Below are 23,293 nucleotides of genomic sequence, written 5' to 3'. Positions count from 1 at the left end.
CTGCTCAAGGAGCTCCATGTCTCCCATGTACTGGAGAGCCCTTGACCTGCTGGCAGTCCTCTTCCTAACGTACACCAGGCCTTCTTGGCCACAGGGACACATTGCTGGCTCATGGACAGCTTGTTGTCCACAAAGATCCCTAGGTTATTTATGTATTTAAACGTACATAATTAATAATTTATGTATTTAAATCACAATGCACTAAAATAATATGAATAGGAGATGAAAAAGGCACATAAATACTTTTTTAAAAGGTGTCCACTTCTATTATAGTGTTACAGCATGATGACATAACAAATGTTTGTCCTTTTACAGTTTTCTGGCAATGTACTCAGTGATTAATTAACATTTTAGCTCAAGAAACAACTCTTTCTCTTTATGGCTTGGAAGGTTTCAAAGTTGGCACTTCCCTCCTCTTCCTCTCCCATCTGCAGCACAGCCTTACACTGTATTCTGTGCTGGTCCTGTTACAGTGAGACCATCATACCCACTACCTTGTATTTAACCAGTTCTTCTGTATTTTGCTCCTTTTCCCTATCAACTAGTCTGGCTCCCCACTCTATTGAGAGTCACATGTACAGTCCTGCTCCCTCAATGTGGCAACCTCATCCAACTACTTCTTAGTAGTCTTGGCCCTGACACCTTACACTCAAATCCCTTGCCAGATGGCACAGGCCTTTCCACAGGGTCGCTTGTGGCTCCCACCTGATGTGGCACAGAGTTGTCCCACAGCCTATTCCCTTCCTAAGGCACTGCAGTCCAACACTACAAGAACATATATCCATTCCACAGCTTGCTTGGTAGGAACCACTGCCAGCATTAGGAGGGAGCAGAATATTTCTTGATGCTCCTTGGACCTCAAAGGAGCTACAAAGTAGCTTGGTGAGGTCACTAATGAAATAAGTTCAGTTGTGATTCATAACTGAATGATTTGGCTTACTTAATTGAACCAGACAGCTGTCTCTCTAAGCCACATCATAGATTTGTGTAAATGTACACAGCATGGAAATTGTACTACTAAGGATGGTAGAATGGGCTCCTCATTCGAATTTTTAATCCTAAAATAGAATCTGGAGGTGTAAACTCTACATCAGAGTGTGAGTTTTGTGCACAGCATTGATACTGACTTCTTTCAGGGGCTCAGTCTTTACATGCTTTCACCACACTGCAAAATTCCAAAGAGTATACAAAGCTAGAGAGACACAGATGGAACAAATTGTGTGGTAAATGGCTGGGGTTTTTTTCTTTCCCCAACACCTCAACTCCCCCAACTCCTGCCTCACAGCTGCCTTAGGATATCTGCCTAAATCCAAGGCTAAGTATTTAGGTTTTAAACCCAGGCCTTCTTCCATGTGCCAGATTGTTCTTAGCACAGGAATACCATTCTCCATGCCTTTGCTGCTTATTTGGAAACAGTGCTTCAAGTTTTCCCCAAATTGCAGAGGATGGAGTGGGTAAGAAGTTCAGCCTTTTTAGTCTCTTGATCTCCTTGGACATACACAAATTTCAGGACATCTGTTAGAGGCCAGAATTCTCCTTGGCCTCAGAGGGCTCCTCAGCCCACAGTCCTGGCGCAGCTCAGCAGCTCTGGACTGCAGCAATTGTCCAGGCACTCCTGACAGCTCTGGAAGCCCACAGAAAAGAGTTCACAGTGGCTCCTGAGTAAACACTCTTTTATGCTTGGGTTTCTAAGATGACACATGGTCTCTCTTCCACATATTTACATATCTTCATGCAAACAGATGCTCTATTAGCTGTTCTTAACTGTAATGTTCTCATAATTGGTTTTATTTTCTCTTTGATCTTTTCCTAAGGATTTATCCTCTTCAGGATTAAGTTCTATTAATGCCTTGAGTTCTGTGGTTTGAATACCTTACATTCCCAATTACCCTCTCCTTCTCAGAAGGCTTCTACTGAAACAGTGCATTGAAATTTCCATTGCTTTATTCTTGTTGTGCTTATACACTGTTGCCTGGGAACAGCATTACCCAGGTGTGCTAGTAGTTAGGCAACAAGTTAAACTGAAAATATTGTGAGACTTGATACAAGAAATGAGGGGGAGTATATGCTCATTTTAAGGCACTGCTTCTGCATTGATTTATAATGCACCATTAGCATATGGAAAATTGTATCACTGGGGACTTGATATAACAGCAGCAGGTTTTCCTGTGGTTGGTTTGCTTTTCTTTTTCCTTTGATTTACAGTGTATCCCTTAAGTGATTCTCTTGTTATAATGACATTCAGTGTAATCTGACATAAATCTAGGTACTCCAAAGAGCTATATACTGTAATAAAGTGTCATTTACAGAAAGTATTTCTGAAATACATAACACAAAAAACCTCAGGAGGGCACTTGTTGCCAGTAGTATGGTGATTTCACAGTAGCAGAAACCAATTACATGACACACAAACGAGTTACACCTTCCTTAGTAACTAATGTAAAATGAAAGATTTAGGAGAAACATTGGCCAGGACACATTTCCATTTCTAGGAGTTCAGGCTAGAATTTGAATCTGTGATTCATGTACTAAAAACATCCAAGGATATGTTTAGTCAGGCATGAAAATTCAAGAGTCAGAAATTGCCATCCAGCTCAGTGTTGAAGGCAGTAATGTCAACTTGTTTCTCCTGCACTCTACAAGCTGCTTGCTACTCATTCCATCCCAAGTTTGTGCTGGGTCTTACCTGTCATTTTCTAGTCACCAGTGATCCTGAGGAAGGCACACTCCTCCTCTTTGCAACCTCAAGGAGTTGGAGGAGACAAAAGTGCTACCTTGTGCTCAATCGATACACATCCAGGAGATGACAATTTGGTGGCGAGTCCCTGGTTGTTGGTTTCCCTTGCAGCAGAAATCTTCTAAGTGACCATAATTTTATCAACTTTAGATTTGAAGAATATTTCTTTTGAGCATTGTTCTCACTGTAAAAGCTCTCCTCCATTTAGTCTGGGGTCCAGCATTTGATGCAGGTGATGATTCTGAAAACAATTAAAGCCGAAGTAACAAAGCTTAGGCCAGTCAGCGTTTCTGAAGACCAAATGGTGCTGAGAACCTAGTGCTGTCACAAATAAAATCATGCATGATCTGAGTCACAGATTGCAGAAAGGGCAGAAAGCAAAAAAAACAATCCACTCTGCTGCGTTCTGCAGGCCCTTCACTGCTTTGGAGATAACTTTGAATAATTCCATGCAACAAACCATTGATTCAAGGCATCAGTGCATGCTCATTAGTTTCCTCTTGTCTTTTCCAGGTGTGAGGAGGGAGGCTGCAGTTGCCAATATAACCTCCCTTAAAAAGCTTTGACAGAAATAAGGCCCTACTTGTATGTTACGTTGAGACTTTCACACCACTAAAACTTGCATCAGGTCTTTGACATTGAAGGAAGCAAACAAAGCATTCCTGACTACATTCCATGTTAAAAGTTCATTTACTCTGAATGTTCTTCTCTCTTAATTAGATAGTGATATGTGATTATGGCTTTTTTCTTACTCATCAACAGAAGGGAAATCCTGGACTCGTTAAAGTCAGTGGGAGATTTTTCATTGACCATGTGTAGTGTGAATTTTTCCAGATACTTCATAGAGCTGCTCAAATTCTTTTCTGGTGTGGACTCTCACTGATAATTATTTATGATATATACATATATCCTTCTTAAGGAAGTTTTGGCAATGCTCCTGGATGAGATCTCTATTCACTCCCACCCTTAACCTAAGAAGCAGCCAAGCTGTGGTCATTCTGTTTCTCTTGGGATCAAGCTACATTATTTGGGTCTGGGATGTGAGCATATTTACACATTTGCTAATTGTATCTGAAGTTGAGTGTATCTGAAAACTGTTAAGGCAGAGAACAGTGAGATTTATATGTCTGATATCCTGGCAACATGGTGATGGATGCTGTTTTGGTTTCTGTTATGGGAGGACTGAGAGAAATTTGTCTTCCCTTCAGTTAAGTGTATAACTTCAGGTTTCAGAATTATGTATTCTGTTTATTTTTCAGCTGAAAACCATATTCAATGTGCATTTGACAGCTAAGAAATTTCTTTGCTGTCAAAAAAGTACATGCAATTGTTTATTTATTTAATAGTATTGCTACCGCAGTCTGAAAACAGCTTTTTTGTTATTTGCTCAGAGATTTTTTTTCTGAAGCTGAGATTACTGCACTGAGTTACATTGATCATACTGGCTTTGGGAGGAGAATTTCCTGCGAGTGAAACAGTTTGCAAAATCTGTAGACTTCTTATTTGTTGGTATTCTCAAGTCCTTGATGTTATTTATTGTGCTACATTGACAATGTATGAACCCCAAGCTTCAAGGCTCCTGCCAAACCTGATTTATTTTTTCTTAACACCTTGAGGTATAGTTTCTCTGGAGATTTCCCTTTCTATCTCCAAAGCATCAAAAATGGCTCAAACTAAAGAGAATGGTACAGTTAGTCTTTGGTTTGTCTGTAAAAAGCCAAAAGCACACACCAAGTGTGGGGTAAGAAAGATATTTCTTAGTATATTAGATTGGCATGGATAATTTTCCCCCTTTCCTTTAGTGTACACTATCATCCACTCCTTAGCATAGGTGTCTTCACTGAAAGACATCCCTCATTACTGCAGTGATGGAATATTGGTGGTGCCATAAATCTCTCTCATTGTTCTGAGAAGTGTTACAGGATTTTACAGTACTTCCACTGGAAAGGTTTTAAGTTTGCTAGAGGGTACCAAACAGTTTCTTGGTGCATTTTTTTGTGGTTTGTAATGTGTGAGAGTGGTTAGATTGAGTGTTTTGCCCCAAATTTCTTCAGATACTGAAAGGAAAATGGATTAACTGATCCACTCTCCTTTGTGGTAATTGGGAAAATGTTTCCTACAAGAAATCAGGTTCTGGGGGAGGTTTTTTGTGTGTTCCCATTTTATTTTTCTTATAACATTGTCACTTTTATTTTTGTGGTGGTGATAGGGTAAGAAGATTAGGAATTATCTCTTCTTTTATTATGCTTATGAAAACATTCTGATTTATCATTCTAGATTTTTTGAGTAAACAACTTCTCCAGAAAGGTTTAAATTATTCTAAAATGCTTTTGTGTGATAGTTTGAGAGATAGAGAGATGCTCTTTTGGGAATTTGGGATTTGTACAGAATCACAGATTACTGTCTGGAGGAGACTTTGAGGAAGTCTGTAGTATGGCTTCCTTCTCAGAGCAAGGTCAGTGTTTTAGTACTGACTCCAGGTTGCTTGGCACTTTCTGCAGTTGGTCTTGAAATCCAACAGCTGATTCCACTCTGGACACTTATTCCAGTGCTAATAATCCCAAAATCACCTATTTTCGTATAATCCAGTTGAGACCTCTGTTGTTTCAGTGTATGACAAGTGGTCTGTTGTCCTCCCACCACACACCTCCATAAAAAGCCTGGCTTTATCTGTTCAGCATTCTCCTTGTAAATACACTAAAGCTGCTGCTAGTCCTCCTAGAGCTTTTCCCTCAGGGGTGAATGCTCCAGCCTCTGACTGTCTCATGGTCTTCTGATGGACTTGATCAAATATGTGAATATCCTTCTTGTACATGGGACCCAAAACTGGAGCAGTATTCCAGATGCATCCTTACTAGTGTAAAGTCTACTGACTACTCTCTGACTGATAGAAGAATGGATGCCTTTTGATGACCTGGGTATATGTAACTACATCCAAACCCCAAAAGTCTGGTCTAGAACCTCCTTTTTCAGTCAAGTATTTAGTGTATGGAGTCTAAATCTTCCTATCCCATCAGCGCATGTTCTTTTTGTTCCATTAGTATATTTGTCTTATAAATGATTAATAGTCAGACTCCAAAACACTTTACATTTTAAACATTGTCACTAGCATCCATTTCTACATTAAAACTACATCCATTAACTACATTAAAATTGCCATGGTTTTCTGTTCAGCTAAATAGAATATGTATCGAAAAACCCTAGATCTAGAGTAATTTACAAATTAAACAAAAGTAGATATGTGTGCTAAACTAATACTGTATTTGCTTAGTTTTCAATTTGAAAAATATGAAACTAAAGCAATCTCATCATGTCTAGTCACAAAGCCCTTTATTATGAAATTTGCATTTTGTTTGCTTTTTTTCCACAAGTGAGAGCATTTCAAATTCTAAGAGACTAAAATATTTTGTTTCTTAGTGTGCTTTCTTCTGTTTCTTTATTTGAAACATGAAGGAATATATAAGGAAGATAACATTTAAAGGCTATTAAGTTTGCACAGTTAGTCACTTAAAAGCTGGTAGCAGCACAGTCTAGGTTTGAAAGTAAATGAAGTGTGCACATGGCAAACTGGAAGGAGGTCTGCATGTAGGGAAATCTACTACACATGAAAGGTTTGTTAGATGCTGTTCTGTACATCTGGGAAAAGAAGCACTAAAACCTGCTGAGTGCCTGGAGAAAATTAATGCCAAAAGAGGCAGAAGGTGTCAGAGAAAAAAACCAATCCATGATTTCAGCTGAAGTTAGGTAACTGAACAGACTCATGCAGTTCACTGCATGGCCCTGAGCAGTGACGGTCTGATGTCATAGGCACTAATCGTACACTTAAAGCTCTCACATGCTGTGTGCTTTGCCAGGCTGGGCCTCCACAGTGAGACATTATGGGATAGGTAGGGAATGCTGAAAAAACATATTGCAGCCACATGGTTCAATTCTGGACAGTGGTCTACAGACACTGATCAACAAGGGGGCTTCAAACAGAAGCAACAAAATAGATGACACTAACATCATTACTTCGGGCTTATACAGGTGTGAAGTAGAAACAGATTGTTCTGTAGTATATTTCTATGTTATATGTAGCATGTATTTAACATATCTAGAATGTATATGAGTTATGTCTGTGTGCATATATGTGATATATGAAAAAGTTCAAGGAAATTAAAAATACAGTACTTGAACAAATAAATAGTCTTATTAAATGCAGGAGAATGACAACTGTGCAAACACCAGGTGGGATCCTGTCTGGAACAAAGCCAAAATAAGTTTTGGCACTGATTTCAGGTGTGACTATAGTTTCCTGAGTACCAAAATACAGCATGCCTTGTTGTCCAGCTGAGTGCAGAGATGCTTATATACTCTATATAGTATAGAGTATATAATGTACATAAGTTCTATATAATCTCCTATTCATAACTGTCATGGGTATCCTCTATGACTCCTGTAAAATCCATCCATATTTTTCCTATTAATTTCAAGTAAGAGAATTTGAAAGATAGTCTTTTAGGGAAATACCTGATACCAGAGCTTAAAAGATGAAAGATGGTTCTGTTTTATTGTGTACATGTGCAGTGGGGTTTTGTGAGTTGACAAAAGTCACATTTGCATGGCCAAAATTGGAGTTTGGTCCATCTCATCTATTATACAGTATTTGACTGAACAAGTGCTGTATAATAAAATTTGCTACAGGACATGGGTTTTGGTAGTTGTTTGACCTACAAGTACCAGTATGGTGACAAAACTTTCCTACATATGAAAATCTTCAGATTCATCCTCCTCAAATGCATCTCACATTTAAAAGGTGAGTTTCATTGCTAATATTTTCATGCCTTGATTGTTGATCATAACAAAAGGGAGAATAATAACTGTAGATCTGATCCTGTAGGTCAGTACTTCTCTGTAGGGCAGTTACTAAAGTCACAATTATATATTCTAGACTTCAATGTACTGAATCAATTATTTAAATGTGAAAAAGAATGGTCTGTGATCTAGAATGAATTAAATTCTTGACAATTAAGCATTGCTGATAAAAAAGTAGGAATGCTTTGGAAAGCTATACAGCTTAAAAAAAAAAAAGCAGAAAAATTACTGTTTCATGCCCCAAGAGAAAGAAGCCTCATAATGCAATTTTCTATTCCTGTAGGATGCCTCTATATGATAAAAAGTAATTTGTTAAATGACAGTTGCCTTATTACAGTACCATAAACTTTCCTAACTTCTTTTGTAGACTTTTGCCCAGACAGTGAAGTTTAACTCTGATGTTGGGGCTTTTGAAGTAGTTAATGATGCCCCACAATGCCTGGAAAGCCAGCCGAAAAAAATTCTACATGATCAAAAACCTCCAAGCTCCATTTATGATGTTCTAAGAAAGGAAAAGAATGATGGGCAGCTCTCCAAAATGCACAGTGCTTCTTCACCCTTCAGTATTGATCCAAATTACAACACTATGGTAAGCATCTTATAGACCCTGAGTTTATATTTAGATCTTACTGTAGAGATACTGGCAATGGTTATTGTTGTGTTTGGCTTGGTAGCTTGGGAAAAATGTGAATTTATGTTAGGAAAACATAATGATGGGCCAAATTATGCCCTGTAATGCACATGTGTCTAGCAGACAAGTGAATGGAATTACAGATGCACATCCTGTAGCACAGAATTTTGAAGATTCTGTAGGGCAGGGTTCAGCTGTGTGGTCTGAATACTTTTTAATATTAAAAGAAAAAATATTATGACAACAGTTACTTTACTAGTGATCCCTGGAATGTGCAAATTGACTGAAACTAATGCAGCTCAGTCTTTCCTTATTAATTAATTTCCTTGTGTGGCTATGAGCTCATCTGTGGTCTGGCAACACATAAGTCTCTCTTCCATTAATTCCTAAAGGATTTACATGGTTAGCATCAATTGAAATGGCCAGAAAAAATAATCTTTGGCAAGAAGAGAGCTAAATTAATGGAAAGATGGGTTGGAATTTAGGAAAAAAAATATGATTTCAGGCTTGCTTAGATAGTATCAGTTTTGGTATTCTCACCTGCCTACCTCAAGGGCCATCTTCAGCACCAAATTAGGCAGGTTAAAATCAGCAGTTGAAGCATTTTACACATCTGGGAGACTACAAGTCAGTGTAATTGGATGTGGGATTTTGCCTTTAAACAACAGGTTTCAAGGACAAAAAAAGTATTTCATTGGGATGCTTGGTTTATTCCCTTCTTTCTTATTTTGCATGGATGTAAATGACATGTCTTCATTTCCTTTTATTCAAGGCCAGTATAAGGTCTTGCTCCATTTTTTTCAGTGCCTGCTCAAAATTATGTCATAGCTGGAAAGCTGAGAGCAAAGCCGGGAGTTGTAACAGACCACTGCTTCTCCCAGTATAAGATTAATGATTTTCAGAAAAGAAAACAGTGTTGGAAGAGGTCAAAAAGCAATGATGTTTAACAAAATGATACTAATGTGATACTGCAATTATCTGCATTTAAACTGGACAAATTATACAAAAGGACAAGGCTCACAGACATCCCTACCATTTTAAATAATATTTTTCACAAATACTTTGCTTGAGAGCACAAAAGCAGAAGACCTGTTCTTGATTTCTTATTTGCTCTCAGTATTAAACTGAGGAAATGCTGTGTGTTTGTGCAAGTGTGGCTTACATTGCTCTCTGGGCTAACCTCCCACCACTGTGGATGGCCTTTCTTGAGCAATTTAAAGCCACTTCACTATTACTTTCTTCTTTTATGTGGTTTGGAGAAACAGAGTTTCAGTATTCCTTAAGATTCCATTTCTTTCCCTGGGATATTTTCCATAGAAGGGAAGCATTATAGCCTTTTGAGGAATAGTATGCCTCAGCACCCTTTCTTCTCCTTTTGGGGTGAAAAGGTGATATTTCTTCTTATTTTTGATTCCTCCTTTTCTTGATGGGTAACATAGATGCCTCATCCAGTTCAGCTTGGCATCTCAAGTCTGAGCTGGACAAAATGGCCTGTGGAACAGCTTGCTCCAAATTGTAGTTACTGCAACTACACAGGGTGAAAGAAGTCAGCTCCATTCATTGCACTACAGTGACTGCACCAGGAGAAGCCACCCCAGATCAACTCTATCAAGCAGTTCTGTTCAAATCAAGTAGGATTTGATCTTTCAGTTGTCAGGTGATGCTGTCTGCTTTGCTTTGGCTGCCTTCACACGAACTAAAGAGATTGGCAGTTGTTTTGAATGTTACACTGATTACAAAAAGTCACCTTGAGTGGTCATCACTGTCAGGTTACTTATGAAAAGGAGTTATGACTGGAAAATCCTAGCAGGCCTTTCAGGCTGTGGCCTGAATTTAAACACATCTTGACTAAGAAACACACACAGTGGTATTTTTCTCCATATTTTACTTCCCTCTCAGATTGTTACAGATTTACAGATAAGCAAAAGTTTTCTTCATGTGTGTTTGCATGTTTGCAAATTGTGGATATGGACGTAAGTATCCTCTCATCCATGGTAAATATCAATGGTGTGAAATACATTGAGAAAAAAATCTGTGGACTTGTGTAGAATCCATCACAACTATGGAAAGAAACTGGCTGGCATCCCACATGGCTTACTTCAGAGAAACCCCAGTTCAGCAAAGCACTTAAGTATGTTTTTAACTTTAATCAAGGGAAGTTAAACACATGCTTAAACTTAAACATGTGCTAAAAGCTTTGCTGGATTGGGTCCTAGCAAGGTCTAAGGCTGATTGGGTAAGGAAACTAACCAAGGTAACAAACTCCATCAGATTAAATGCAGCATCTTTCTCTTGGGATGGGGAAAGAATAGAAATTTTTCCTTCTGATATGACATCTAATTTTGTGTACCAGCCATGTACAGACATGAGCATGTTATGAATCATTCAGATAAAAAACTGGGCTGTAAGTCAGTAAATGCATAAATATTAAATGCCAAAATAAAGAAACTATCTTCTGTATTTCAAAAAAACTTGTCAATTGCCAAGAAGAAGCATACACTGTGTGGTTGGGAGTAATTAGTCTCCATCTCCACAAATTACATTGTATGAGCCACTGCCAACATAAGCTTTCCATATTTTGAAATATTTTCTTCTCCCTAAATGAAACCACCCACTTTCTGAGTAATTCAGATTTTTTTAATCCCCTGCAGATACGCATGAGGCAGAAATAACCCTTGCCCTGAATGGAATATTAGCTCATGGAAAGAAAATTCAAACTGTGATCTACATAAACTGGTTACCTGATATAACAAGTAGTACCCATCCTTGCCCAAACTTCACCTGTTTTTATGGACAAGAGTAGTTCCTGCATTCTTCAAAATAATTAGTCTCACCTTCAGTAAAAGGAAGAATGCACCTCAGATGAATAAAATAGATCATCCCCTAAGAGTGGAAAAAGTACACTATTAAAAAAAATACTAGGAAAGGCTGTATGTAATTTCTAAGGGAAGCAGCTATGGATCATTATGGCCATAGTCAGAGATGTTACTCTTACTTCACTGGAGCTGGCTGTCTCTGTGTAACTTGCTGCTCAACATTTCCCTTTCATCCCCTAAACTACTCCTTGGGGGCCCTTCTCTTTCTGCTTCAATGAGGCACTGAGGCTTAGACTGCCTGAGCAGAAATTTCTTGTGGCCCCAGGTCATACCATGCCTGAGAATTACATACCATACTGTGAAAATTACTGTGTACAATGCAGTTATGCAGTGATCCAACATAAAAGCATGAGAGGTGAGAACTAACTGGATTTCTATTTGTTTGATTTTGGTTTTAATATCCAGAATTTTCTCATTCTGAAAATATAAATTAATTTATGGTTCCTTATTCTTCAAATTCTTGAGGAAAAATAATAGCTATTATTTATAAAATGTGTTAAAATCAGAAAGCAGCAGTTTCCTATTGCAGAGAATTTTTGTGCATCTAATTTGCATTTGAAATTGTACAGTAAAAGAATGATTCATACGTGCATTATTTCTTAAGAAAGAACACTCATTATTTGTTACAAAAGTTGAATTCTTAATAGGTGAAATCAAGTTTAGATCTTTTTAGCTTTTAATAGGAAAGTAATTGTTCCAGCATAAAGATTATGTTTACTTTGTATTTATTTTCCTGAGAAAATGCTTCTGTAGAAGTGGGATGTAGAGAATAAGTCAAGAAAGTCAAGAACACTGCAAAAACTTGTCATTTCTTTTTTAACAGCAACTCGATCAAGAACAAGCAATTGAGTGGATTAAGAAGGAAAGGCTTCCAGCATTTCTAGAAAGTGACTGTTACTTTGAATACAGGTATTGCAATATTTTATGCTGTCTTTCAGTTATAAATCTGTATGTTTTCATCTTTTGTTTAATTCATCTTGGTGGTATTTCTAAAGTGGTTTTGCCCTCCTCTTGTCTGGTTTTCTTTATTGTAATATTTTAGTGACCTGGATAAAGTTAGTGACTTTTTTCACTCATCATGCTGTAATTTTCCTTGACCATGAATTGCATTCTATACTACACCATTACAAAGAGAGTAAGAATGGGATTTACTGATTTCCAAATCTCTTCCTCAGAGAGGTCATGGTAGCAATGCATCTTTTGCTAATCAATATGTAAGCCATATAAGCAGAAGTTACAAGTCTATGAAAATAATTTGGAAAAAACCAGGAAGTTGTTTTAATTTCAATTATTAGTTTAGTGTCTTTGGGGCCTCTGTCAGAGTTTATCAAAGTTCTCTGTGGGATGACATGGCATAGCTGGATGATTTATTACAAACTTGCAGTGTTTTTCCAGATGTCCATTCAGCAGATGTTCAGGAGATCTAGTGTGCATTTGTGGGAGGACCTACCTCTATATCCCTTAAGGCTGTGTCTAGATGCAGATGATTGTAGCATGTTTTAGGGGTCCAAAAGGAGAGGCAGCCTGGAAACATGGTTCACAAAACTTGTATTTGTTGATTGTAATGGCAGAGTGGTTACTGAGGTATAGACTTTTACAGTTAAAAAATGTAAAATGTTTTTATTTTTGATAACCTGGAAACTGCACTTAAGTTCAAGAGGGAAAAGTGTGCAAAGAACAAGCAAACTGTGAGAGTGCTGAATTATACCTTTGTTAACAGCCTGCTTTACCAATATCTGGGTCACATGAAACAATAATTTTGATCTTCTGCTGTAGCAAACTGGTCAAGCAGAGTTACCAAGAGAATTGCATAAAACCATCTTTAAGCATGTACCTAATTTCAACTGACATCAGCAGCTCAAGCTGCTTTCCTGAATCAGAATCAAGATAAGTTCAGATGCTAAAAGGGAAACTTGTGTTTAAAGATGAAGATACCCTAACCCTAAAATTAAATCCTAATTGATCTCTAGTAGTGGGCACAAATAAAATTGAGCATTTACTTGATTGCAGGCTGAAGTGTAGGCTTCATCTTCCCTTCACATGTGACTTGGTTGACTTTGTCCTTCTTTCTAACTTAACCAAGTTCTGCCCAGTTCTTGGGGCCAGAGCATCCTCACTATTGCCATGTGGTTCTAAGATTGCCTTTCCTGAACACTGCAATGTGTTCACACTAACACAAAGTAGCACTGGAGAACTGTTCAGTACTATGGAATTCCCACAGGGCAGCCAGCTGAACACTAGTGCCAGCTGTCTTGTTATCAGCTGCAAGTTCCATCAGTGTGATCAGTGCTGTGGCATTCCTGCTGAAAGACTGCTTCTGCCAGGAACCAGAGGTGTAGTCTTTGGTAGTGATACAGGGCTTCTGCAATCTGGGAGAATAGTTCAATTTTAGTGAACAAAATGTTCAAAGGAATCTTGGCAGGGCTTGAAACTGCAGAGATACATGCAAAATCCTGAAAGAAGTATACTGGTAAAGCTTGGTAATGCAAGCAGGGCACTATCTATGTGCAGGTGAGCTGTGCAGTGGCAGTAGTGGCATTTACAGATGTGACAGCATTTGAAGGCTGAAATAATACCTAGCTGGACTCAGTGATCCTTGTGGGTCCTTTCCAAATCAGGATATTATATAATTCCATGATTCTATGAAAAAAGCAGATCATGAAGTTCTCTGTAGCCATGTTTTTTAGATAGACTTTTTTTAAAAATTGCCACTTCTGTGGGGAAATCAACTGTTTCTTTGATTAAAAGCTAAAATTAATTATTTTCTTGTCCCAACATTTAATTTCAGACTAGCTAAATTGATATCACAGGTAGAATGGAGCAAGACTGGCATTAATTTCATTATAGATAATGACTACTCTCCCTGGATAAGGATAAGGAAGCAAAGCCCACGTTCTGCCCGTCCTGAGGAGGATGACTCTTCATTGACTTCATTGACTATGGAGAAGTTCTATGTATCACTTGGAGAGGTAAAAGAAACATATTTAGTTAAACATATTAATTCAATATAGATTGAATTAATTGGGTAGAATTATTGTAACTGAGGTCACAACCTAATGGGACAACTGACTCTTGAACAACACAGTCTAGTGCCAGGGGGTTGGAAATAGATGATCTTCAAGATTCCTTTCAACCTAAACCATTTTCTGATTCTCTGATTCTCTAAATAGCTTTTATATTCAAAGTTTTTTGTACTATGGAAGGTCAATGAGTTGTGATACAACTTAAACAGAAGCTCAGCTCATACAAGTATGCTCAGCTACTGTCACACAGCTCTCTGCATTGGGAACTATCCTTACAGAAAGGATACACAGACTGCACAGAATTCCTATGGACAGCAAGCTGTAGCTCTCAGAAATACTGCAATAACAGAAAAAATTTAATTGTTCTATGAAACTTATTTTCCTAGGCTACAGTTTCTCAGGTAAAGGATTGGTTTACCTTGGCAAAACAAGGTGATTCTGTGAAAACTACAGATTCATATACGCGTCCTGTAGCTTCTAGTAAAATTCAAGATACTCAGCATTTGCCTGGGCAGCATAAAAAAGATGAATCATTACCTGGAAAAGGTCCCCTTCTGGGTAAGTAACAAGGGTTACTTAATCCTGTGGTTAAGTGACAAGGCTAACAAGAATTACATAACCCTTAACACAGCTCAGACTAGCTGGAAAGAAAAGGCCTTCTAAGGAATTGTTGCTAACTCCACTTGTTACCTTCTGAGTATCACATGGTACCTGAGGCTTCAGACAGGCATTTGTTTCTTTCCATAGCTGCAACATTAAGTGTAAGTTTGAGCTAGTAGCCAAGTAATTTTGTATTAGTAGTAGTTTCTTTTCTTACAAATTTCTGTCTCATAGAAATCTGTAAGTTTCAGTTGAGTTGTTCTGGGCTTTTTTGGGGGACATGCATTAATATGTTTTGAAAGACTTTCTTGTCTGGATTCTTTGGGTATTTGATAGCTTATTATGTGTTTCAGCCATCTTCTTAGAGTATTTATGTTGGGCACTTAAAGGTCTTTTGGCTGCCAATTTTTATGCATCTTGTAAGATGTAATCATTTGGAATCCTGTCTATCTTCAAATTTATTTGAAATCGTTCAGCAAGTTCCAGAGGTTCTGGGAGTGAAAATACAGACGGACATATATATATATCTCATTGCACAGCCTTGCTTCTGCTTTTTACACAGTAGCAAGAGGAAGAGAAGCCTCAGCTCATATGTTAGGAGCTTGCTCTCTTTCCATTCTCAAAGATGTGTCTCTCTCCATAATTGCCTTAGGTCCTGAGAAATGATTCTCCATGTTTCATTTCACAGACCTGTGTCAAGAGGCTGTGATTTTTCTTTGTCAAGTGAAAACAAGTGAAATAGTTTAGAATTAAGGAAATATATTTTAAATGACACTGATTTTTATGTTAATGTTAGCACATTTTGCCATGTATAGTTAGGAAATCATGTAATTGAAGAGCAGGGAATCTCTCTGCCATGTTCCTAATCCAAGTGTCTGTCTGTGACAGTGGCCAGCACTGGTTAGATGTGGTTTATTTTCAGAGGAAGTTGAAAGGACTAATTAGACAAAGAAGCAGGTTACCTGTCTAAGGAATGCCACAAACAGAGTTTCCTTTCCCCTTCAGGGACAGCGTCTGTGAAAGCTGATGTTACCAGTGAGAGGTACAGGGAGGCTGAGGAGGGCTGCTCCGTGGCCATTGCCGAAGCTCCTTCCCACACGCGGTCAAGAGTTTATCTAGACCCAAAATGGCACAGTGCAGCAGAAGAGGAAGATGAACGAGGAAGCACAGCTTTTCAGACAGAGGATGAATTCACACAAACATCCTCTCAAATTGCAATGAAGGAACCCATTTCAGAGCTGACCCTCCAGTCAACCGCTGACATTGAAAGTAACGTGAAGTTCCACAAAACAGCCTAAAGTGTTTACACACAAGCTAACGTATAATGAAGTTGCTCATGGTACTGCAGTCACTCTTTAACCAAAGTTCTTCTCCACTTGCAGCCTTGGACTCCAAGGAAGATGTAAGAAAACAAGGAAGCTTAAGTCCAGGTTCTGAAAGTGTTGGGCCAGACAGCAGGGCTGCCTGGTGTATTAGTCACGGGACGTACGACACTGGCAACAGACATGAGTTTGAAAGATTCAAGAAGTTCATTAAAGGAACACTTGGGGAGAGGTACTGGTGGCTCTGGATGGATATTGAAAGACTAAAGGCTCTTAAGAACACTACAAGGCAACAAAGGTACTTCCCATTATTTAACAGTTGCTCCCATTGCTTTAATACTTGTCACTTGGATAGATCAATGCAGGTTTTGAGATTTCAGAGTAAATTGTAATGTCTGAGTAAACAGACACAATTAAATGTGTGTCCTGATAAGATTTGGAATGATGCTGCTGGAGCTGATAAAACTCTTTTTGCAGAGTCATGTTTGCAAGGCTTACATGAAGTCAGAATCATGTTATTAAGGCTGTGTTAGAAAGAGATTTGGATTCCAGATGGCAACAGAAAAAAACTAAAAATAAATTCACAAGTAGGACATCAGTATGACAGCTCATTTAATGAAAGATCCTGTTGGATTCAGATAGTCTATTCTACAGCATTATACATTTTGTCTTACACATAACCTGTCTCTAATTTGTGGAAAAAATATTTTGGCTTCTGCCACTTGCAATTAAAAACATGTTGCATGGCAGCAGTTTAAGCAGTAGGATAAATTGTAGTTGATTCTGTACAGCATTTGATACATGCTTATGTGACTATTTTTGTTGACTGCAGGCAACTCAGTAAGATGAAAAAACTGTACCTGCTGAGTAGTGGAGACTATTTCCTCAGTTCAGAAGTGTTGCTCAGACTTGAGCTACTGCATGGAGATCAGTGGAATATAATGCATTTAAGACAGATTCAGCCTGAAGTAGTGAAACCACTACTTCTTTACTGGTATGAAAAAATGGTCTTGAAATAAAATTCTATTGTTTAATAAACATCCATTTTCTTTGATAAGCCTATTATTTAATGTCACTTATCCCACTGCAATTATTAGAAGCACATGAAATTTTGGCTGAGCCTAAAGTACATTGCAATCTGCTGAGAAGCCTGGTAGATCTGCTTTAATAAGCCCTTCTCATTTTTCTACCCGAGAATCTGAGCTGCTTTGTGGATCTCTGCCTTGGGTAATGTTCAATTAAAGTTTAGTCTGCAGGATAGGGAAACCCCTCTAGACACAGGAGGTTAATTCTATCCTAACCTGTTCCACATACTACCCTTCCCAAGTCCTGAGGATGCTTTGTGTATATGCCTTCATGGGATTTAAGCCTCAGACTTTACTGTTCAATGCCTGTCATATAAAATGCTTTTTACATATTAACAGCTTAAGTAAGAATATAAAATCTAACCTATTTCCAAAATATGGGCTAAATTTTTGAAGGTGTTCTCTCCTCCCCAAGGGGGTTCAACAAATTCCAGGCATAAACCTGGAATTGTGGATCCTCACATGACTTGTTGTCTCTGTCCTGGCCTACAATACTTTCCTGTGATTTGCTATAGGATGGATGGGGCATACCTTCCTGCAGACTGATAGAAAGGCAATTGTTTGTAATGCTGCAGAATTTGCAACCTAAGTTTACTTATGTGTAGTTTGGTTTTAGATTTGGAAGCATGCAATATTTAATCATACCTTTGACACTAACTGATTTTTAATCCTAGGTGCATATAGCACCATATCTTGGTACAGTAAATAACATCAGTGGGAAAAAAAAAGCCAAATAGCCCAGTGTTTTATTACTTTGGAAAGTTCTACTTATTGGCTTTTTTCTCCCTAGGGGTCCCAGATTTTGTGTCACTCATTCAACAGCAATAGATGCTGCCAGTGCAAAACTGAAGTTCTGGCACACATGTCAAGAGAGACCAAGAGTGGACATTGATCCTTTCCCACAAATAGTATCATTGTTGCCATTGACCCAAAAGTCTGACATCTCACCTTCCTTTCTTCAGGTAAGTAGGATCACAACATTGGAAAACAAAGCTTTTTCCTGTCAAAAATAATGACAAAACTCCTTGAATTCAATGGAACAAGGTTTTTAGGAAACATTTAGCAAGCTGGTATGAAGATGGTTACATATAAAAGTGCAGTAATATTTCATTATATTTCATGCAAAAAGTTGCTATAAATGGAGTCAGAATATCTTCTCAGTTACACCCTGACTATTTCCTAAGTCCTTTGGATAGATATTTTAGCTGGAAGTTCTCAGAACTGCAAAATTAAGTCTCTAGCAATGCAGCTTCACCACTCATCCTTGTCTTAATGCTTAATTCTTACAACTTCACTGCAGTTAACCTGGATCTATTCCTCATGTCTATAAAAAAGGCAGAATTCTGCTCATTTTCTATCACTACAGCCCTTCAATCAGCTACACATTTTTTTGATTTCTCCAGAGGCCCATGAGCCATTCAACAGACCTTTCCACAATTTGTAGCTTTCAGGTGGCCAGTTCAGTTTTGTCACTTTTCTTCCTTGAAAGCCTGAGTGTGAGAGGTAACTGCAACAAAAACTATAGATTTTCAGCAATACAGTGTTAAGCCCCTGGTTATGTGGTACTTGGAGAATATGGATTGAAACTGTGCTTCCAGTATCAAGAACTGTATAGGCTATGCCACCGATTTGTCAGCACATACCTCTGTTGCTTTAGGTTGGATAGTTTGGGGCTACAAGTACTTCCTTTGAAATCTGATTAGTGGAGATAATGGAGGAAAACAGTGGGACAGATTTCCTGTTTAGAAGAAACTAGATTCAGAAGCCATGTTCCTGTTGATCATGGCAGAAATGGGAGCAAGAAGCACCTGTGTCTTAGTGACCAGTTCACAAGGTGTGCTGATGAGCCAGGACTAGCTGTAGGTCAGGCAGACAGGAACCTGCAAGTTTTCCAGTCCCTGTTGAATTTGACCCAAATTAGGACCCTGTACCATGAACATCACAGAGTCACCAAATGGCCCATTTCTTGCTTGAGTGATTGTACCTCTCTTACAGTGAGCTGACTTATGATAATCTTCCTAAAGTTTCACAAAACATCTTCACATGCTCTTCAGCTGACATTCTCTGTAGTTCTGTGCAGTGTGCTTGTAGCATATTTCCTCCTGTTAAAAATGCATTTTCTAAGCTGTAGTGGTTATTAAGGTATGCTGAAAAATATTTAAAAATATTCAGAAATTTTTGCTACGTGCCATTTTACATATTGTGATTGACAAGGAAGAATATTCCTGAAAATCCTTTATTGTTTTTGACCAATGAGAACACGTTAAGAAAACATAAAGCTGGAAAAATAATCAGAATTTCCTTATTTTTCTATAATGTCTTTTATAAAAGTAGAACAAACTCACCAACAACTTTATTAAAACTACCTAAACCAAATTTCTCTTTGAAGAGATCATCAGGATTACTACCTACAGGAAGTCAGATTCTCCAAAGGGATGATCTTTCTAGCAGTAGAATGCGGTAAGTACGACAGTCCCTTGTGTATCTTTCTGCACAGCAATATACCTCAAATATTTATGAAAGTATTTTACATTCTACTGTTTTCATTAATACTTTAATACAATTATCTGCTTAGTGAAGCACAGTTATGGTACAGATTGTTTGCATGGAGAATTCCTTCCTGGCTGATTAGTTTCTTGCTTGTTTCTGCCACAACACAATAGTTTATTTCCCCAAATACAAGTGTTTTCTCTTATATAATAGTCAATATTCTATACATTCATATTCTTCTAACCTGTCTCAAATGCTAACCCTCAGAGTCATGCTATGCCAATGATTTCCACAGGACAATATGAAAAAGATATTCTTCTGCAGTTTTTTTTCATTGCAAATTTAAACTCCATGCACTTTTTCGTCTACTATTCACTTTATCATTACACCAGTTTTCTGCCTTTTCTTATTTATTTATTCTGTAAGCTGCCCTAAATTTTTCTGAAATATGTATTGAAAATTTTTTTGTTTGTGATCCAGGCCAATGTCAGTGAGCACAGACATGATTCACAGCTTAGCTCTGGTTGGGACCAAAGACTCAGAATACCAGGGTCATAGAAAGTACACCTATGCTGAGCTTCTCCATGTAAGTATGGCTTGAAAAGATTACTTGTCTTGAATCATGAGTTAAAACTCTTTATTTTGCAGTATGAAGTAGTCAAAAATGGGGAGAACTTGGTTTAATTTTATGAGTGTCAATGCTTTATGCAGAGGTATTCAAATGTCAGCATTTCCTCTGTTGTATCTGTCACCTATTGGATAGGAAATCATGGCACACACAGAGGTTTATTTTCACTAGAAATTGTTTATCTTCTCCATAGTGACTATGTGTTCAGTAGGCTGTGATGGAAAACTCTCTGGATAAATGCTTCAGTGGAATCACTGCCTAGGAAAGTATATCAGACTTACAGTGAAAATGGAATCTGCCTTAGAAAGTCATTAAAATTAGAACATTAATAGAGGAAGATGGTTCATCTGTACAATCCCTCTTTATTTCTTGTGTACTTCATTCTTTTCTTTGTTGAATTATTGCCTGCTAAGCAGGTCTTAAGTCAAACAAACCTCAGGAGAGACAGGCTGCACAGATGAGCATTTCTCAATAACTGTTAAAATGCTGACAAATCAAACATATGAGATGTTAACATCTGGCAATCTAAAATATATCCAGAACCTTTCTTGTTTGTGGAGTGGTCTCAAAACAGCTCTTTCATGGAGGTATTGATACCCACAGCCTTACAACTAAAAGAAAAAATACATTAAGAAATCTGGGCCCAGCCATATGTGCATGGAGTTTGTTGAGCACTTGAGTACATGCTTGTTTGTTTTGCACTTCAAAATCACACTTTATTACTTCACTACAATCATTTTACTTTGTTGTTTTTGACAGGAAAAAAAAGGTTAGTCTTTGCAGTTAGGAGACGTTAGGAGTGTATATTCAGCAGAAGTTCACACCATGAACTATTAGTTTTTATACATCATATGCATTTTCCCTCTTACCAACAGAAGAAAATATCATACATTTACACTGGTTAGACTGGAACCTACAGTGAAGACCTACAATTTGCCATCACAAATATGATGCAAAGGGGAATGCAGGGATTCATAGTTTAACTTCATACTGGGGAGGGAGATTTTCCTATTCTGCTTCAAAAGTCTGATTGCCTCCATCCTTGTTACAATTTGGAGAGAAGCTGATTGTCAGCCACCACACTCATCTGCTTCCACTTCTCCTATCAGAGACAGCAAATCAGCCATAATTTCTCTCTTGTGATCGTCAGAAACTAATTTACTTACAGAAGCCTCTTCTGGCTTCTCTGTGAGCATTGACAAAATGGATGTATTCTTCCTCAAATGCTCTAGGAGCTAGCCGTGGTAATGAGCATGGATTTCTGGCTCGATAAATTGCTCATGATTTTTTGCTCATGTCAGTGGTGTAACCCCAGAAGATGTATCTTTTGTTCCATAATAGTTAAATGTTTTGAATCGTGACCAAATAACCACCTCTTAACTTCTTAACTTCTCTTATTTCAAAACACGGTAGCCTGAGCTGAGACAACCCTTGGCAGCTAACTGATGTCGTTGAGTATCACTGGAATTCCCCAGAGATAAAGACTTAATGACAGAATTAAGGCCAGGTTTGTTTTTCTGTTTTAAGTATTGAGGAGCCATCTCAGGGATGCTGTGGTCACTTAGCTTCTCTGCATGTCTTCAGTCATCAGATTTATTCCATTGCATGTGAATATTTCGTGGGAAAATGGTGTGGAGGGCCATGATCAATTGCATATGTAGTAGAAAATGGAGTCTACTTCCTTGGGATGAAGATACTAATTGAACACACTTCATGGCCCTCCTTTGCAATGTAGTGACATTTGAAAATAATGAAAGCCTGTTATTCCTTGCTGTATAACTATGTTTTATTTGTCCAGGGGAAGAGTGCTGCTAGCAGTGTTGTCTTCAGGGGATCAAGAATTGAAAGCATGCTGCAGTCTCTTTATTTGGAGAACAGAGCAGGCTACTACTTCACACAATTCTGTGAGAAGTCAGGGAATAAGGTATGAGTATTTTCCTACTCTTGATAATTTAGTCCACAGTTGATTGAATGCCAAGTTATAGAGGGCAGCCAGACTGAAAATAAAAGAAATGGAGAAAGAAAGATTGATGACTGGATGAATTATTACTTGTGAGACTTCAATCCCTCAACAACAATAAACTGTTCATGTATATATGCAAACTAATGACAGGTCTTAACCAAGCTGTCAGATTCTTACAGTCTCAAACCCATTGGAATTCTTATTGTACCATCAGGGATAAAAAAAGGCTACTAATTTTTAAAAGTTAACCTTTAACTTGGCAGAAAAAAAAAGAGGTCTTAACCCACAAAAACCATTTTTTAAAAAGATGGGAAATCTGCTGTGCTATTGCTAACAATAATCTGATTTCTTCTTACTTTTTGGCTTAGTGATGTCCAAAATCTTCAATATTTTTAAAATTTTCTTATGCTTCTATGAATCTGCTTGTATTTCTGAGACACACAACGCTATTTCTTCTATGTAGTCAGCAGATGTATCATTCATTGCTTGGTGTAAATTGAGGATTGAATTGGAGCACTTTATGACTATTGAGTTAGTGTTTAGTGGCTTTGCAGAAAAATTGAGTCTTTAGGGGAGGTTTGAATGCAATCAAGATGGACATCTGTTTCACCACTAGCACAACCCAGAATCCAGCAGCAGTAGCTAGAAATGCCTCTGGCTTCTAGAAGGCAAGATCTAATGTTTCCAAAGCTAAATACCTTTAGCTAAAACTATTAAATGTGTATAGAAAGAAATAGAAATGAAAGAAACTTATTTTTCTATTGGAGATAGGCAACCACCCAAGTGTCTCTATCCTTTCCAGGTGCCAGGCTCCTTTCAAAATTATTTGCTTAAAGTTTTCTCTTCAGCTGTGAAGCCTATTTTACTCATGTTCCAGGTCTGGAAGGCTGCAGTTTGTGGAACAAAGTTCCCTACCCCTACCTTTTTGGAATGCTTTATTTATTGGTCAGCGATGGGGGTTTCAGGGTATTTTTAAGGTCTAAACCCCATATACACATGATTAAAGCAGAGGACATGGGGAAAGATCTAGACTTCTTCTGAAAGATCTTTTGTTGTTGGTTTGAATTTATGAAATGAGGCAAAG

The 23,293-nt window shown here is 38.0% G+C and overlaps 1 protein-coding gene across 9 annotated transcripts in view; it reads left to right on the top strand.

Annotated features, from left to right (window-relative positions):
- RGS22 (regulator of G protein signaling 22) overlaps positions 1 to 23,293 on the top strand; it is a 60,068-nt gene that overhangs the window by 4,084 nt on the left and 32,691 nt on the right. For all 9 annotated transcript variants that reach the window (XM_064392924.1, XM_064392888.1, XM_064392905.1 and 6 more), the window contains exons 4-14: positions 7,959 to 8,180; positions 11,922 to 12,007; positions 13,887 to 14,067; positions 14,508 to 14,679; positions 15,727 to 15,990; positions 16,104 to 16,341; positions 16,876 to 17,037; positions 17,919 to 18,090; positions 19,518 to 19,588; positions 20,099 to 20,204; positions 22,045 to 22,170. In XM_064392924.1, coding sequence (XP_064248994.1) covers positions 7,959 to 8,180; positions 11,922 to 12,007; positions 13,887 to 14,067; positions 14,508 to 14,679; positions 15,727 to 15,990; positions 16,104 to 16,341; positions 16,876 to 17,037; positions 17,919 to 18,090; positions 19,518 to 19,588; positions 20,099 to 20,204; positions 22,045 to 22,170 — 1,800 coding nt within the window. The remainder of the gene's footprint in view (positions 1 to 7,958; positions 8,181 to 11,921; positions 12,008 to 13,886; positions 14,068 to 14,507; positions 14,680 to 15,726; positions 15,991 to 16,103; positions 16,342 to 16,875; positions 17,038 to 17,918; positions 18,091 to 19,517; positions 19,589 to 20,098; positions 20,205 to 22,044; positions 22,171 to 23,293) is intronic.

The sequence above is a fragment of the Passer domesticus genome, chromosome 1 (assembly GCF_036417665.1).
Source record: "Passer domesticus isolate bPasDom1 chromosome 1, bPasDom1.hap1, whole genome shotgun sequence".
NCBI lineage: Eukaryota > Metazoa > Chordata > Aves > Passeriformes > Passeridae > Passer > Passer domesticus.
The sequence above is the reverse complement of the archived record's forward strand: the minus strand, read 5'-3'. Positions and strand labels throughout refer to the sequence as shown.